Source organism: Microtus oregoni, unplaced genomic scaffold, assembly GCF_018167655.1.
Source record: "Microtus oregoni isolate MIOR12 unplaced genomic scaffold, Mior012 000023F_ref0000262, whole genome shotgun sequence".
Lineage (NCBI taxonomy): Eukaryota > Metazoa > Chordata > Mammalia > Rodentia > Cricetidae > Microtus > Microtus oregoni.
This window is the reverse complement of record NW_024543082.1, coordinates 1,042,120-1,058,515: the sequence shown is the minus strand read 5'-3', so window position 1 is coordinate 1,058,515 and position 16,396 is coordinate 1,042,120. Positions and strand designations below refer to the sequence as shown.

At 40.1% G+C, this 16,396-nt stretch overlaps 1 protein-coding gene across 14 annotated transcripts in view; it reads right to left on the bottom strand.

Moving 5' to 3' along the window:
* Positions 1-14,772, bottom strand: part of Dlg1 (discs large MAGUK scaffold protein 1) — a 190,771-nt gene extending 175,999 nt beyond the window's left edge. For all 14 annotated transcript variants that reach the window (XM_041673109.1, XM_041673111.1, XM_041673112.1 and 11 more), the window contains exons 1-3: positions 14,640-14,772; positions 14,122-14,173; positions 13,306-13,437 (exon numbers count right to left, since the gene is read on the bottom strand). In XM_041673109.1, coding sequence (XP_041529043.1) covers positions 13,306-13,437; positions 14,122-14,140 — 151 coding nt within the window. In that variant the 5' untranslated portion in view covers positions 14,141-14,173; positions 14,640-14,772. The remainder of the gene's footprint in view (positions 1-13,305; positions 13,438-14,121; positions 14,174-14,639) is intronic.
* Positions 14,773-16,396: the final 1,624 nt, after the last annotated feature.

Below are 16,396 nucleotides of genomic sequence, written 5' to 3'. Positions count from 1 at the left end.
GCTTATACAAGGCTAGCCCATAAACAGTCACAGATGGGGAAGGGGATCATGGGGCCCCACCTTGATGAGCTAATGGCCACAGAGGGGCTGCTGGGAGAGAGGAAGTCACTGTCTTTGACGACACAGCCACTGGTAAATTACCCATGCTCTAGTGGAAAACTTCATATTCATGCCCATGTGAGTGACCCTGGTTAAAAGTGGTGGGCCACAAGGCAAAATAACCATCAGTAGCTCATAACCATCTGTAACACCATACCTAAGGATCTGATGCCCTCTCTGGATTCTCTGGGCACCTGGCATGCACATGGTACATAAACATGCAGGCAAAATACCCATACATGTAAAAATAATAAATTATAAATTATTTATATGTATACATATAATATATATAAGTATATATTTTTTTAACCCAACAACAAAAATGTCTTTGAGAAAACTGAAGGGAAAGGTAGGGGTGTAACTCAGCGACAGAGTACTTGCCTAGCATATACAAAGCGAGCCCTCATTTAATTAATACATTGAGTGTATGTAGATATACATAAACATTTTAACTTGTCATACATTTAGAAGTTATTTTAATACAGAGTAAATTGCTGTATTTTAAAATACAAACTTATTATCCTCATCCATCTTTTTAAAATTAGTAAACTTGTGTTTACAGAAAAATCTAATAGAAAGTAGTTTCCGTATCTTCACCTTCTCATTCCCATTTAACATCTCATGTTAGTATGCTGCATTTGTTAAAACTGACAAGCTATTAATTCGTTGTCATTATCTGAAGACCATAGTTTATATGAGGATTCACTTTGTGTTGTGCACTGACTGATTTTATATGTACATGTGCTGTTCTGACATATGAATCCATCATTTTGACACCATAAGAATAGATAGCCTTAAAAATCTTGTGTGCCCAACTATTCAAATTTCCTCTATTCCTCAAATTCTGAAAACTACTAATCTTCTGGTTACCTCTAGTTTTAGGAATCTTCCTACATTATACTGACAGAACATGTGCATGAGCAGTTCATGACAGAAGCCTTAAATGCATCCCTCCTTTTTCACCAAATAACTCAGTTTTAGGAATTTATCCCAAAGTACTTAGTCTCTGGAGACTGGCTTTGCTCCCTTGACAGTACATGTTAAGTTTTATCTTTTACTGCTAAAGCTCATTATTGTATGGTTCTACTGTACTTTACCTGCTTACCTACTCAAGAACATCATGACTCCTTCTAACTTTTACTAATTATCAATAAAGCCGCTATAGATTTTTTTCAGGGTGTTTTGTTATTTTCTTCATGCCACACTCTTATCACAGAGCTACATCCCAACACCTTGATTTTAATGTGTGTTGTGTGTGTTGTTTTAAGGGAACTCATGGTCTCCAACGTGTTCAAGTCCATGGTCACTTGGCTGTGTTTCTGAGTTTGTTGTAGAACACTGATGGGTAGAAAAATGTGTTGGCAGAAACAATTTACATTATGGTGGACAGGAACCCAAGAAAAGGAAGCTATGTTTAGGTTTTTAACTCGTCTGGGCTGAAACTCGTCAAGGAGCATAAGTAACTGTTGGGTAATCTGGTGTTAATAGTTTAAAGAAACTGCCCAAATGGTCAAGATTGTGTCGTTCTACATGCCTACCAGCAGTGTGTTACTGCCATCAAGAAGTCATATTGGTGCTTTGGATTTTAAGCATTGTCAACGCCATGTGGCACTATCTAGGTTTCTGTTTGCTTGGTTTTGAGACAGAATTTTGTTCTGTATCCCAGGCTGGGGTAAATTCAAATAGCCACATTGGAATGAACTTTTTTTTTTTTTTGATTTCTGAGACAGGGTTTCTCTGTGCAGCTCTGGCTACCCGAAACTCACTCTGAAGACCAGACTGACCTCAAACTCAGAGATCCGCCTGCCTCAGATGTGTGTCACTACTACCAGGCAACAAGTTGGCTTGAACTTTTACACTATGACTATGACTCAGGGTAGTCATTTTCATTGGCAGTGCCCTATGGTACTTTAAGTTAGATAGATAATTACTTGCTATTTCTGACTACTTTAGTAAGATATCTGTATCGTCTGCTTACTTTTAGTGGATTTTTTGTCAAATCCTACATGGTTTTGGTGGACTTGGGTGCCAGTTCTCTGTCAGATAAATGTTTCACAAATATTTTCTTACTGGCTATCACTTGTCAGTATTCTGTTCCACCAAATAAAATACTTTTTCATAGATTAGGAAGGTCCTCTGTTATGTTAAATTATTGCATATTCCTAGGTCTGTGTTTAAAAGAGCCTGAGTCAGCAGTAGCTTTAGTTCTTACCTTAAGAAACATTAATCTGTGGGGTCTTCTGTTTAGGATGATGTATGTTATCACCCAAAACTGTAAAGTTTCATTTTCTATTTGAAAATATCCATCCTTCTCCATCTCACTTTCCTGCCTCACATCCCTACCTTTGAGGCTGTTTCTGGAATGCTATATTTCCTCCTCCTGGGTCATCAAACTAAAAAAGTAACAAAGGTAATAGAAATCTTTTATATAAAGATTTCTGAAGTAAGTGACATGATTCCCATTTTTTTTATAAACATTGTGTGTAATGTGTGTATATGAGTTCAGGCACATGTGTGCCACAGGGCAGACACAGAAGTCAGTGAACAACTTTCAGGATCAATTCTTCTCTGTTCTGAGGATTGAACTCAGGTCATCAGACTTGTGCTACAAGCATCTTTACCTACTGAACCATCTCTCTGGCCTCAAAACATATTTTTGATGTTTTTTAAAATATATATGACTGCTGTGGGGCAATGATCTTGCACCCAGTGAAGATTTATCAGTTGTACTGCTTTAATAAAACGCTGATTGGCCAGTAGCCAGGCAGGAAGTAGAGGCGGGGCGACAAGAACAGGAGAATTCTGGGAAGAGGAAAGGCTGAATCTGCAGTCCTCACCCAGATCTACAGAGGAAGCAAGATGAGAATGCCTGGCTGATAAAAGGTACCAAGCCATGTGGCTAACACCCACAATAATGGGCTAATGTAAGTTATAATAGTTAATAAGAAACCTGAGGTAATAGGCCAACCAGTTTATGATTAATGTAGACCTCTGTGTGTTTCTTTGGGACTGAATGGCTGAAGGACCAGGTGGGACAAAAACCTCTGTCAACATGACTGATTCTGCTGATTCCTAGGACTAACTTGATGCTTTTGTTTTAATTTTATTTAATGCATATGTTCAAGATTTTGTGATTTAGACTCTGTTTGAACTATACTTTCAGGAACGCAGTTTAGTCTAACATCAGGGAGAGCACTTTCAGACTGTGAATAGAGAGCAGGAATACATGTGATAAGACAGATCCAGTAGATTCCAGTAAGGTTTTCAATTGTGATTCATTTAAGCATGTAGTTTCCTCTAAGACATATTTTAGTATTCCTGAATATTCTTCTATATTTTTTGTGCAAATATACCACTATTTCAGAGCAATAAAGAAAAATAAAGTCAGTTATTTAAATAATAGTTTTGCATATCTGAGTGATCAGTCTGCGGCACCTTCAAGAAAGTCTTAATCTATTAATCATTTTTACCACTGTACTCATTTAATTTCTTTACATTTTCAAAGTAAAAATTCAAATAAATGGTTTACTGAAGGACTGTTATTTTACACTAGGTAGTAAATGTGGTATTGAGAAAATATACTGAAGGATACAACTTTTGAAGCATTAGTTATAATTTATTTTTATAGAGTTACATTATGTTTTCATAGTATATATATAAAATTATGAGAAGTCCTTATTGACACTGAATATTGAAGCATATGAATAGACCGAAACTGAGAAAAAAATCAACATGGTCAACTTAATAGTTAATTTATTTCTGGTGGTGTAACATTTACCTTGCTTAAACAATTTCAGTTGCTATCCTATCTCTTTCAATTGTTTTGGAAATCTGAATACGTATTTAGTAATAGAAACTTAAATACACAATTAAGTTGCTATAGCATTGTAAACCCTCACACATTTACTAAAATGCACCTTTTTAGTGCATGTGTGTGTTGTACACAAATATATGTATGCAGCTAGAGATTAAACATACAAGCTAAATTGTTTTATAAAGTCTTGAAATATAGGCGAATGTTTTCATAAATGATGGTGATAGGTTAAGATAATAATCTTGGGGATTAGAATATAAAGGACGGCCTTTCCAGGTATGATACCACAAGCAGAAAACATCTCTTTACTGACAAATCTAACCATAAATGAACATGCATTTTTAAAATCCAAGTTTAAAAACACATAACAAACAAGGGTATGATATGCCTAGTGTTAATTCCATACCTTTAAGTAAAGGAAAAGAGGAAGTACAATGACATAAACGGATAATTCAGAAATTAAAACATCAAGATAAACCAAAGAATATTCCACAAATCAGGAGATATTAAAAGACATACTTTGTATTATTTAAGGCAAACTAGTCATAAAATATTACATTGATATAACATTAGTAAGAGGATTTCACAAACTACAAGGAAAGCCTTAAAATGTATACCCCTATTCACCTAGTAATTAACATTTGGCAATTTATCCAATGGAATATAATAAAGAACACAAAACAACAACCCATGTGGGCAATGTGCATATTTGTATGCCTTATGAATATAATGTTTATCAACTTGTATAAAAATTAATTTAAAAACCTAATTCCTGGTAAACCATTAACAGAAAAATTTGTTATATAAACAGTCATTTAAGATGTAGAGAAGTTACATATTTATACAAATTCAACTGCAGTAGCCTCAAACATACACAGAAGCAGGTTCTACCCGTCAGTCTACCAAATCTCTCTCTCTCTCTCTCTTTCTCTCTCTCTCTCTCTCACACACACACACTCACACACACACACACACACACACACACACACACACACACTCAGAAAACTACTCCAGGATAGTCTTAGTTTCCAAGTGCCTCTTACAGTGTGAGCTTCCTGCTGTATCTCACTATGTAGTGTAATTCTTTAATTTTTTTCAGTACTAGTCACTTAAGACAACTATTTCATCTAGTATCAACCGAAGAAATTCAAACATTATGCCACAGAGAAAAAACAAACAACATTTTAGTCAATAAGCAATAGTACTAAATTTCTGAAAGATTTTCTGGGGTTATTTTAACTAGATATAGCTTTAGCTTTTCACCTTATAATAACTTTGTAAGTTTTAAAATTTATTTTTGCCAGGAGGTGGTGGTACACACCTTTAATGATGTAGGTGCTGGGAACTTAAGACAAGTGCTTGGCAAAAGTAGCATGTGCTCTAAAACTGAGCCATCTCTCCAGTCTCTTCTTATAGGACAATTTTAAGCAATCAGTTCTCACATAGGAAAAAGGTTTGACTGTGTGAGATGTTTTACAAAATCGAAGTGTATGTACAGAATGATACACAAGATAATATTTAGTTGTATTTTACAAAAGCTATAATTACAGGCAAACATCAGATAAACCCCAAATGGAAAAATATCACATAAAAGCATAAGAGCAGGAGCTCAGCAATTAAAAGCAATAGCTGCTCTTCCAGAGGACCCAGGTTCAGTTCTCAGCACCCATATGAGAGTTCACAACTGTGGTTAACTCCAGTTCCAGGTGACCTAATGCCCTCTTCAGGCTTCTATGGGCACTGTAGGCATGTGGTATACATTCATACATGCAGGGAAAACATTAATACCCATAAAACAAAAGTAAAAATTTTAAAAGAAGGTGTCAAGGGGGAAATAATAGTATTTTTCAAAAAGGTCAATGTTGGAGCTCCTTGGGACATATGGAGGCAGGAAGAACTCAAGTTCAGGGTCTGCCTGGGCTACAGAGCAACTTCAGGGGCCATCCTGGTAAATATAGCTTTTTAATAATTTAAAAAGTTTTAAAAGAATTGTGAATATAGCTCAGAGGTAGAATGCTTGCTTAGTAACTGTCTCTCTCTGTTCTTAGCTCACTCTCTCTCCCTCCCCTCCCCATTCTCTCTGAGATCATAAAAGACATACAGGAAGGCTGGAGAAAGGGCCCCAGATTAGAGAGTGGAGAAATGACAACTAAAGTACTCTCCAGCCCTGGCCTTTTTCCTGTACAGAGGAAAGGTTCCATACTGCACAGATGAAATACCTTACAAGTAGTTACAGATGCTTTTACAGCTCTGCTATCCCAAGATATCAAAAGAAAATTCATCCAGCTCCAGCAAAATCAGAATAATGTTGTAGCACTGGAGTAGGCAAATAAACAATCTGATTACATCAAAACCACTACATGAAAAGTAAATAAAATTCTCTTTAACTTCAGTCTACTCCATATCCTATTATATTTTCCTACTCAAATCTACCCATACACACTTATAAATATAAGTTAATAAAAGGCTAAAATGTAACTTCAGTTATAACTTTTTAAAAAACACAATTTTGACATTTTACTTACAGAGAGTGCTGAGTTCTCAAATTCTGGTTATAAAATCAACATCATTATAAACATTCTCCTTGAAAATGATACTTTAAAAATAAATAAATAAATAGCCACTGCCCTACAGACCAGCAAGTCTTAAATTCTTATTATGGTTATTGCATTTAATATAATGACAATGAATATAATGATAAGGAATATTTTAATTAATGAAGTAGAATATGTTCTGGATTCAAATTAGAGTTCAGTTTTACACTATACAACTTAGTATCTGGGGTTCCATGGGCAAAAAAAAAAAATAGCTATTTCTTAGTGCCTCAGACTATCTGTAAAATGATAAAAATCACCTAATTGGTTGACAATACCTCACAGGACTGAGGACTAAATAAAATATTTGAAATGTAGCCATTATTACTTTTTATATCATTCCCAGCAACAGTTTTCATGGGTTATTTGAGGTCTTGGCTAGAAAAAAAAAAAGCTTTAATTAAAAGGAATCAGAAGTCTAAACATATTTTTTTCCATAGACATAAAAGTGACAAAGGGGGATGATAGAAAGGAGCTCAAAACCATTTAAAGCCATTATGAGACAACATCTTGCACGTATAAGGATGTCCATCATCACAAACACAAAAGATAACAAATGGTGGCAAGGATAAAAAGAGAACCATAATACACTAGTGGTAGGAATTCAGATCTGAAGCCATTATGAAAAACAATATTAATTTCCAAAATAAACTAAAAATAGAACTACCATAGAATCCAGGAACCCCACTTTTGGAGACAGATATATCCAAAGGAGGTAAAACCACCAACTTGTAAGGATATGTACACACCCATGTTCACTGTAGCATCACTAAGCGTAAGACACAGAAACAAAATGTCCATGAATGGAAAAAAATGTGCTGTGCACACATATACATACATGAAAACACACAAATTCATTCTGTAACAAAAAGTTTCATCTATTACAACATGAATGAAATACCGTACTAAATAAAATAAACTGGACACATAATAACACTGCCTGATTTCACTTATGTGTTGAATGCTTAAGAAAGAAAGTAAAGCTCAAATATGGAAACTGGGATGAATCTGTGAGAGAAGGAGGCCTAGGAAAAGAGGTTAAAATGTGTAGAGTATTTTTGATGAACAAATTTAGAAATCTAATCTTCAACATGAGGACTAAGGCCAATAAAATGTACAGTATTAGGGATTTTTGTTAGATTAAGCAGATTTTAGCTGCTTTTGACTAAAAATAAAAGTATGCAAGATGATACACTAATTGTTAATTTTTCTATCTATCTATCAACATCATTTTGTAAACCTCAAATATACACATTAAAATTTAACTTTTTTTTTTTTTTTTTGGTTTTTCGAGACAGGGTTTCTCTGTGGCTTTGGAGCCTGTCCTGGAACTAGCTCTGTAGACGAGGCTGGTCTCGAACTCACAGAGATCCGCCTGCCTCTGCCTCCCGAGTGCTGGGATTAAAGGCGTGCGCCATGTTTTGAGATAGGGTTTCTCTGTGTAGCTTTGGAGCCTTCCTGGAACTTGCTCTGTAGATCAGGCTGACCTCAAATTTACAGAGCTCCACCTGCCTCTGCCTCCCAAGTCCTGGGATTAAAGGCGTGAGCCACCACAGTCCAGCTTAAATTTGAAACTTATAATAAGCTCACTACAGCCTCTCCACATGCACAGTTACCCTGGCCTGGTCTGTGCAGCTCTTAACCTTGGCCAGATGTTTCTTTTTACAGTGGGCAGTAGTTAATGCAGAGGCTCATTACTAACCAAAATGCTCAGAGTAAGAGACTATGGATGCTTAGCCCTAAATAGGATCTCTCTATCAACAGGTCCTTTCCCACCAAGGCTCAGGGAGCACTGCAGAAGAGGGAAAGAAAGAAGAGGAGGTGGCAGTGCTGTGAATGCTGTCTTCTGGACAGGGTATGGCTAGTGCATGCATGAGCTCACAGGTGCTATAGCTGCCTGCACAAGACCTACACAGGGTAAGCTGGTAGAATTCCAGGACGTATCGGCAAGGGGTTTAAGAGCCCACAGCTAGCTGGAAAGCTACTGGCAGTGAATGGTTGCTGGGAGAGAATCATTTTCTTTGTGTGATTGTGTGTGTGGCCACCAATATGTTGCCCATGCACATATAAGCAGTATTAATTGAACTCAGTGACTTATTGGGAAAAAAAGACAGCAAAAAGATGGGGTGATCCAGGGTAAGTTGAAGGGGAAAGAATAAGTGGTATGAACTGTATATATGTAAAAAATTAAAAATAAGTAAAACAAAGAACAAAAGCTTGGGGACACTGGGAGTGTAGCCCAATAGTAGAGTGCTTACTTAGTGTGGGTTTAGTCTGCAGTATGGCTTCCCTTAAATAAAATTAAAGCTTGCTATTTATTGCAGATAAAAACATGCAAATCACATGACCAAATTTGCCCAAGTATCTAAAGACAGATCTTGAAACCAGAATCCTGTGCACAAGTTAAACAGATGTGTTAAACAGCTATAGACCAGGCAGCTGGTGACAATGGTGGTTCATGTCTTTAATCCCAGCAGAGGGAGGTGGAGCTCTTTGAGCTGGGGCCAGCCTGGTCTATAGAGCGAGTTCCAAAACAGTCAGGCTACACAGAGAAACCCTGTCTCGAAAAAAAAAAAAAAAAAGAAAAGAAAAGAAAAGAAAGAAAGAGCTACAAGGGTAGACTGGTATGAAGTCTCCACCACCATGGACTCCCAGGGTAACCCTGAATCCCAGACACCTTAAAAATGAGTTGAAATCACTACGAATATAATCAAACCATATCAAGTCTATCTAATTCAGCAAACTTTAAAAAACAATACTTTATATGGGAATATAAAATACATTACATTTTCAAAGACTTCTGATGTGGGAGTCTGCTGTTTTGTGTTGATTTTCATTGGTTAAATAAAAAGACTGCCTTGGCCCTTTAAAAGGACAGAAAATTAGGTAGGCAGAGTAGACTGAACAGAATGCTGGGAGAAAGAAGCAGATTGAGGAGTCACCATGATTCTCCTACTCCAGACAGACACAGGTTAAGATCTTTCCTGGTAAGCCACCTTGTGGGCTACACAGATTATTAGAAATGGGTTAGTTCAATATGTAAGAGCTAGCCAATAAGAGGCTGGAACTAATGGGCCAGGCAGTGTTTAAAAGAATACAGTTTCCGTGTAATTATTTCGGGGCATAAGCTAGCCATGTGGGCGGCCGGGTGCTGGGGACACAGCCCCACTGCTCCTATGCTAGCCGTGCAGGCGGCCAGGTGGCAGGGGCACAGCCCTGCTGCTCCTATTACAACAGACTTCTTGAATGAATGACAAAAGGATGATACTACTTCTCATTAATACAAAAATTACCACCAGATATGTTTGGGTTTAAAGTCTAAACAAATGTGAAGACAATGTACTTTTTTGTATAATTTTAAATATTTGACTATAAAGAAAGCTGAAGTCAGTCATGGTGGCACATACCTTTAAACCCAGCACTCAGGGCAGAGACAGGTAGATCTCTATGAATTTGAGGGCAGCCTGATCTATGCCTGCAGCCAAGGTTACATAGTGAGACCTTGTCTTCAAAAAACAAAGAACTTACCTGAAACTAAAAAGTTAATAAAAATTGACCGCTTTTCAAGAATTTTCAAATTATTTAAGGATACTAATTAATTACCAGAACATTTCCTACATTTTATTGAATTGAAAATATTGCCAATTGTAAATTACACCACTATTTCATGTGCCAGCAGAAATAAAAAAAAAAATTAAATCCACAACCAAACAACCAATTAGTAATAACACATATAAGTCAGATGTGATTGCTCCAATCTGAATCCCAGCACTCCAGAGCCTGCCTGGGCGGCACAGAGGGAAAGAGGGAAGGATATAGCATGTATAAAAGATGCTACTCAATTTCAGACATATTAAGATGTTTTTTAAATGGGGACCAGTAAGATAGTTCAGCACATAATGGTGCATGCCACCAACACTGATGACCTGAGTTCAACTCCCAGGCCCTATATGATCGAAGGAGAGAACGATTTCAAAAGTTACTCAACACAAGCAACACGTGTGTTCACGTGTGAGTACACGTGCACACACAGACACACACGTTCTCTCAATAGAAATAAAATTTTAAATGCTATCACAGAATAAATGCAATGTAGTTTGTCCTTTCAAACAACCCCAAAGTATCAGAAAGCTAACATTTATATCAACTAGAGGGAAAGAAAGCATTTCCACACCAACAAACCCCACAGCCTCATACAGACTTTTAATTGCATGAAAATAGTCAATACTATTACTTCAAAGAATCAATAAATAATACGAATGAAATTAGAAAAACACTTGGCATACAACAAGCCTGCTGCCAAAAAACCAAACAAACAGGTAATTCACTAAAACGTAAGAAAATGCGTTCTAAACTACAGTCAAAAACCTAACTGCCTCAGGGTGGTGGTGTCATGCATGTCTTTAATACCAACACTCAGGAGGCAGAGGCAGGTGGATCTTTGTGAGTTTGAGGACAGCCTGGTCTACAGAGGGAGTTCCAGGACAGACAGGGCTCCAGAGAGAAACCCCATCTTAAAAAACAACAACTACAACAAAAAAGAACCTAACTATCAAATGACTTTTTGCGAGCTTTGGTCATTGAGCCTATGTCTCCTTTAAATCTAGCTATCCATCCACAGGCACCTCAGAAAATAAAAGTGCTGTCACTGAAGGAAAAGCAGTCAATCCACAATTTTTATGAACTTGGACATAGGGCAATTTCCCAGCTGAAATATAATGCAACACTACTTCAAAGATGTAAAGAAAAAATCTTAACAGCTTAAAAAGCTTCAGAATGAGGAGCAACATATGTTTTGTGGTATTGTTTTTTGTTTATTCATCTTTCAGAAAATATCTATGTAGCTCAGACTTCCCTTAAACTATTTAGCCCAGGTTGGCCTGGAATTCTTGATCTTTCTGCCTCATCATCAAGTGATAAAATTATAATATGTGACAAAGAATGACTATATTAGTGCAGAAGAACCATCAACTCAATTATAATACATAAATATAGAAAAATCACTACCAAAACATCTATTTCAAAATGCCTAAAATCTGTTACTTTTGTTCCACTAAAGTTTGATAGCACATAACTATTAAACACTAAAATACAAATAAGCCCAAACAACAAAGTTCATTAAATAACAAAATTATAAAGACGAAGAAAATTCTCCAGCACAAACTTAAATAGAAAGCTATCAAAACTCAATTATGCATATATGAACATTTAAAGCAGGCAAGGAAGAATATGCAACAATTGCCTCAAAACAGCAAGTCCGACATGGGAAGGGTTGGTTCTATTTACTTTACTAACCACTTAGTTTTCTTAAGTTACAGCTTCCCTACACAATAAGACTACATATACATGTGTATGAAATGAGGACATACAAGTCATACTGTTTTTCTCTAAAATGTCCCTACTAAGTAAAAATTTCTAGGTTTAATGTTGATCTAGAAAACCAAACAACTAAAAATTTACTTTTCTCTTCCTCATTTGTTCTCCCCCCCCCCCATTTGGAACTTAAACTTCACGGCTTAGATACATAAATGCAAAAATATCTACTATAGCTTATGAAAATGCTAATAATTTCCGAAGATGGGTGACAGATATAGGACCATTCATTCTCTATTCTTAATGCATGTTTTCAAGTCTGTAGTAACACTAAATTTTTATTAAAAAGTTTTAAGGTCTATCAAGTCTCTTATAAATGTCTAATTCTAAAACTTAGTAAAAAAAAATCAAGCTAAGTTATTTGACAAGGAACACATTGAAAAGTGTCCAAATTACACTTTTACACCAATAAGATATTTATCTATCTATCTATCTATCTATCCACACACACACACACAAATTAGGCCCATCTGCTGGAGAGTTACTGAGAAAATGAACACAATATGAGAAAGACTGTCTTATATGAACTTGTTACACAGCTGATACTTAATTTTTTTTAAGTATTATTCTTAATCCTGGAAGCAATAAATACTCTGGCACAGCGCAAGCCTGTGAAGTATATAAAGCAAGGTGTCAGACACACCAACTTGTTTCTTATATTGGGGATGGTATGAAAAACAAAAAATTTCATTTTTAAAAAGGACCTACCCTACTTTATAAGGTATCAAAAGTCCATTGCTTCAGTTTACACGCACAGTCTACAGTCAATGATTTTTCTGATATTTAATCACTGACAGCGTCAGGAACTATATTCAGAACTCTGGACTATTTGTCCAATTCTTCAAATCATTGAACTATCTCGTACTTAAGATACAAGAAAGAACAAGACTGTAACAGTATTGTCTGTAGAATAAGGCAATTATTAGACAATATCATCTCTGACATCGCTTCCCAGGCCTAAAATTCATATTCCACAAATGCCAAGTTTAACAGAGATGAGTACTCTCAAACACAGCAGAACCCTCCAAACGCTTTCAAGAGTCTAGAGCAACGAAGGCAAATAGAGAAACACACCAACAGCAGCGCAGGCATGACCTGGGGTGCTCCTAACACATGTCACATTTCCGCAAGTCACCCACCTTTACCAGCTAACACGAAGACATGAACTGCTGCTCCCCAACTGCACACGAATAATCATGCTGCTAAGATTTTCTGGCTATTAAACATTTGAGAAAGGACAATGGCCTAACTGAACAATCAAACTCATCAGAAGATGGGCTAATGGCTGTCTGTCCCACAGAGGAAAATGGAGTAATGGCTGTCTGTCATTAGAGAACCGAGAACAGCACCATTCGAGTTTAAAGTGACAGAGAAGCATCATGCCTGAGTGCAGTGATCACAAATATGAAAAGCTTTAACTCCCACCTATTAAAGCTTGAAAGAGGTTGCTCTGAAATATGTTAATAACCCGCTCTATGGAACTTCTGAGCTGTCTATCTTCAGTCTGGCTTAGTTTCGATCGATATTCTTCCAACAGATGCAATGCTCTCTGGGTATCTGAAAAGACAAGGAAGGTTAAAATTTCAGGGACGTATTGTGTGTCTTTGTGTATCTGCATGTGTACAAGAAAGTAGCACATACTACAGCTACAAAACATGTAAGGGGTTCCCTGAAAGTCCCTCCAAGCCAACTACTATAGTCACCACATTCATGTCCTCACTCCCTACTAAGACAAATACTGTAAAGGCTTTTACATCACAGTAGAGAAAAGGAGGAAGATAGGTGCTCTGTGGGAACTGCGGACTGACAGCTTCCAAAAGTAGAAGACCATCTAATTAAAGCAATGGCAACTTGGTTTTAGACTGCCTAGCAGCCAAGAACAAGTTATCTTCGATTTGTTGTCTAACCCAAATTTTAAGTGTTTCTAAACATCAGTCCTTAGTATCCCACAGCTGCTCACAAAATAGTGCTGAGTTAGAAGGATAAAGTGAAATACTGAAGCAACGAAGTTTAAAAAGGACGTGGTAGGGATGAACTGTTTCTGTAACCACTAGAGATGTCAAGAAGGTGAGTTTAACAAACTTCTGCGTGTTTCCACCTTCTGAAATGAGACCATAAGCAATAAAGGTTGGGACCCTGCCGATTCAGCAGTTACACAAACCTTTCCAAAACAGTAATCACAGCATTGGTAGATATTACAACGAGTGACAGCCACAAACCGGTTCCAAAATAAAAACTCACCTTGCTTCCGGACCGGCATTTTTCTCCAGAATCAGGAAGAAGGCACACACCTCTAAAAACACAAAACACAAAGGAAAACTTGAACTAAAGCAAAGAGAATCGTGGATCCAATAGTACTCCCCCTCCAACCCCTCAACTTTCGACTCGGAAAAACTCCAACCTGGGTGTAAGTGCTCACCTTCCAAAGTTTTCCCTAGCGAAAAGCAAGAGCCTTAAAGCCCAGGAGTGGCAGCCAAAGCAGCAGGGGTCAGTATCCTCCCCCGCCCACACACCCCCCACACAAATCAAGAGCAGACCCAAGCCCGCTCCGGAATGTTCGGCCAAAGCTTCCCCCTCCGCAGGGCGCACCTGAAGAGGAGCGGGGCCACCGTCGCCGCCGCGGCGTGCTAGCCACGCTCCCCACCTGCTGCCGCCGGCCGGCCCGGGAGCAGCCGTGCAGCGCCCGGGCGAGCGAGCGAGCGAGCGAACGAGCGCCCGGCAGCTCCCCCGCCCCGCTCGGGCCCCCTCCTCTCGCTTGCCTGGCTCGTCGCTCGCCTCCTCCCGGCGACTCCAGCAGGCGCCGGACCGGACAGCCGCCGCTCTCCGCGCCGCCCTCGCGCCGCTCATGCACCTCTCCGCGGCCCCCACACCTGCGGCGCCGCCGCAAAGTTCCTGCGAGCCGGCGAGCGCTGGCGCCCCGGGTGCGCTCGGGCCGGACTCGCTGCAGCTCCCGGCCCGGCCCCGCTCCACGTACCCCGCCCCGCCCCGGCTCGAGCTCAGCTGAGGGGGTGAGGGGACGGGGGAGGAGCTCCCCGCGGCTGCCGCACCCCCCTGCCTCGGTCGCCGCTGCCGCCGCCTGCCCCGCTCGTCGCGGCCCGCCGCCCTGCTCGCCCGTTCGCCTCCGGGCCGCCCCACCCCCGGAACCTCGCCTCCTTCCGCGCCCCCCAGTCGCTCTCCCCCTAAACTTTCCGCCAAGATGGCGGCCCTGGAGCTGGCCGGGCGCGCGCCCACGTGACTGCTTTCCCGACGCTCTCAGCCAATGAGAAGTGAGGAGGCGGCTCGCTTCGAGCTCGGGGCTCCGGGAGCTGCTACCTTGGGGTGGGAGAAGGGAGGAGGGCCGGGAGGGGTGCTGGAGAACTGGAAGGAAGACCCGTTAGCATCCAGAGGGAAGCGCCTCGCTCACAGACGCTCCCGTCGAAGTGGCTCTGAGGACAAAGGAGTTGACACGCGCGCTCTACAGGTGGTCTGGAGTGGCTGTGGAACAGCCCGCCCGCACCTCGCGCTCGCCCACCGGGGTGTCCTGAACGAGCGTGCGCCAGCCCCGAGACGCTGGAGGTGTGGGACGAGAGACGTGACCTCACCTGCGCTAGATCCGAGACACCCCTTAACCCCACTGAACACGTGCCGGCCAACTTCAGGGCAGGAAGAGTGCCTGGCACTCCGGGGTGGATCCCCAACAGGGAAAACTGAATTTGAGCAGCCTGCGCCGCCACCCACGTTAGGGGGCGGAGGAAGAAGGGACTTGGGAGGAGAAGGGGGTAGCCTACGTCTTCTTCCACCTTTTACTGGTTCTTAAGAATTATTCGCGTCTCAAAAAAGGGTTGAAGAGGTTCATTAAGGACGGGATGTAAAACCGAGACTGGCTGATTTGCTAACAGTTTGAGGGTTTCGTTAAGGACGGGATGTAGAACAGAGACTGGGGGTTAACTCCTAGTATGAGCGCATTAAAGAGTGAAAAGAGGTTTCCTCATTCATTTTCTCATTCATTCATTCACGCTTGTGTCCCCTCCCAGTGATGCTCTCAGGTGTTGCTCGTGCTATGGCTGTCCCTTCAAGAACTCATCACAGCGAGCTACTCCCAACCCCTCTAGCACCTCAGAGCCCTGTCCTTTACCCAGCTCTGGAGGTGAACCCGAAGTTTGAGGAAGTTCTCCAAGTCACTGCCCAGATCTTTGAGCTGCTTCTGAGTAATAGGGACTTTTCTGCTCCATAGCCCTGGAGAAAAATTTCCCCAAAGTCGTCAAAAGTTATTGAGGCAGAACCAGAAATCCAGAGAGTAAGGCTGGATCAGCAAGATGGTTCACCTGGTTAAGATTCTTGCTTCCGAGCCTGATGACCTGAATTTCATCCCTGAGACCCACAGGGTGGAAGGAGAGATTCTCCCACAAGTTGTCCTCTGACCTCCACGCAATACTCAAACTCAATCCGTAAATGTTTTTTAATTAAAAGGGAAAGTGAGGTTTTTCAATAAACCTGACAGCCTTTCAGGAGACTCTGTCCTTGACGAGTGGAAAAG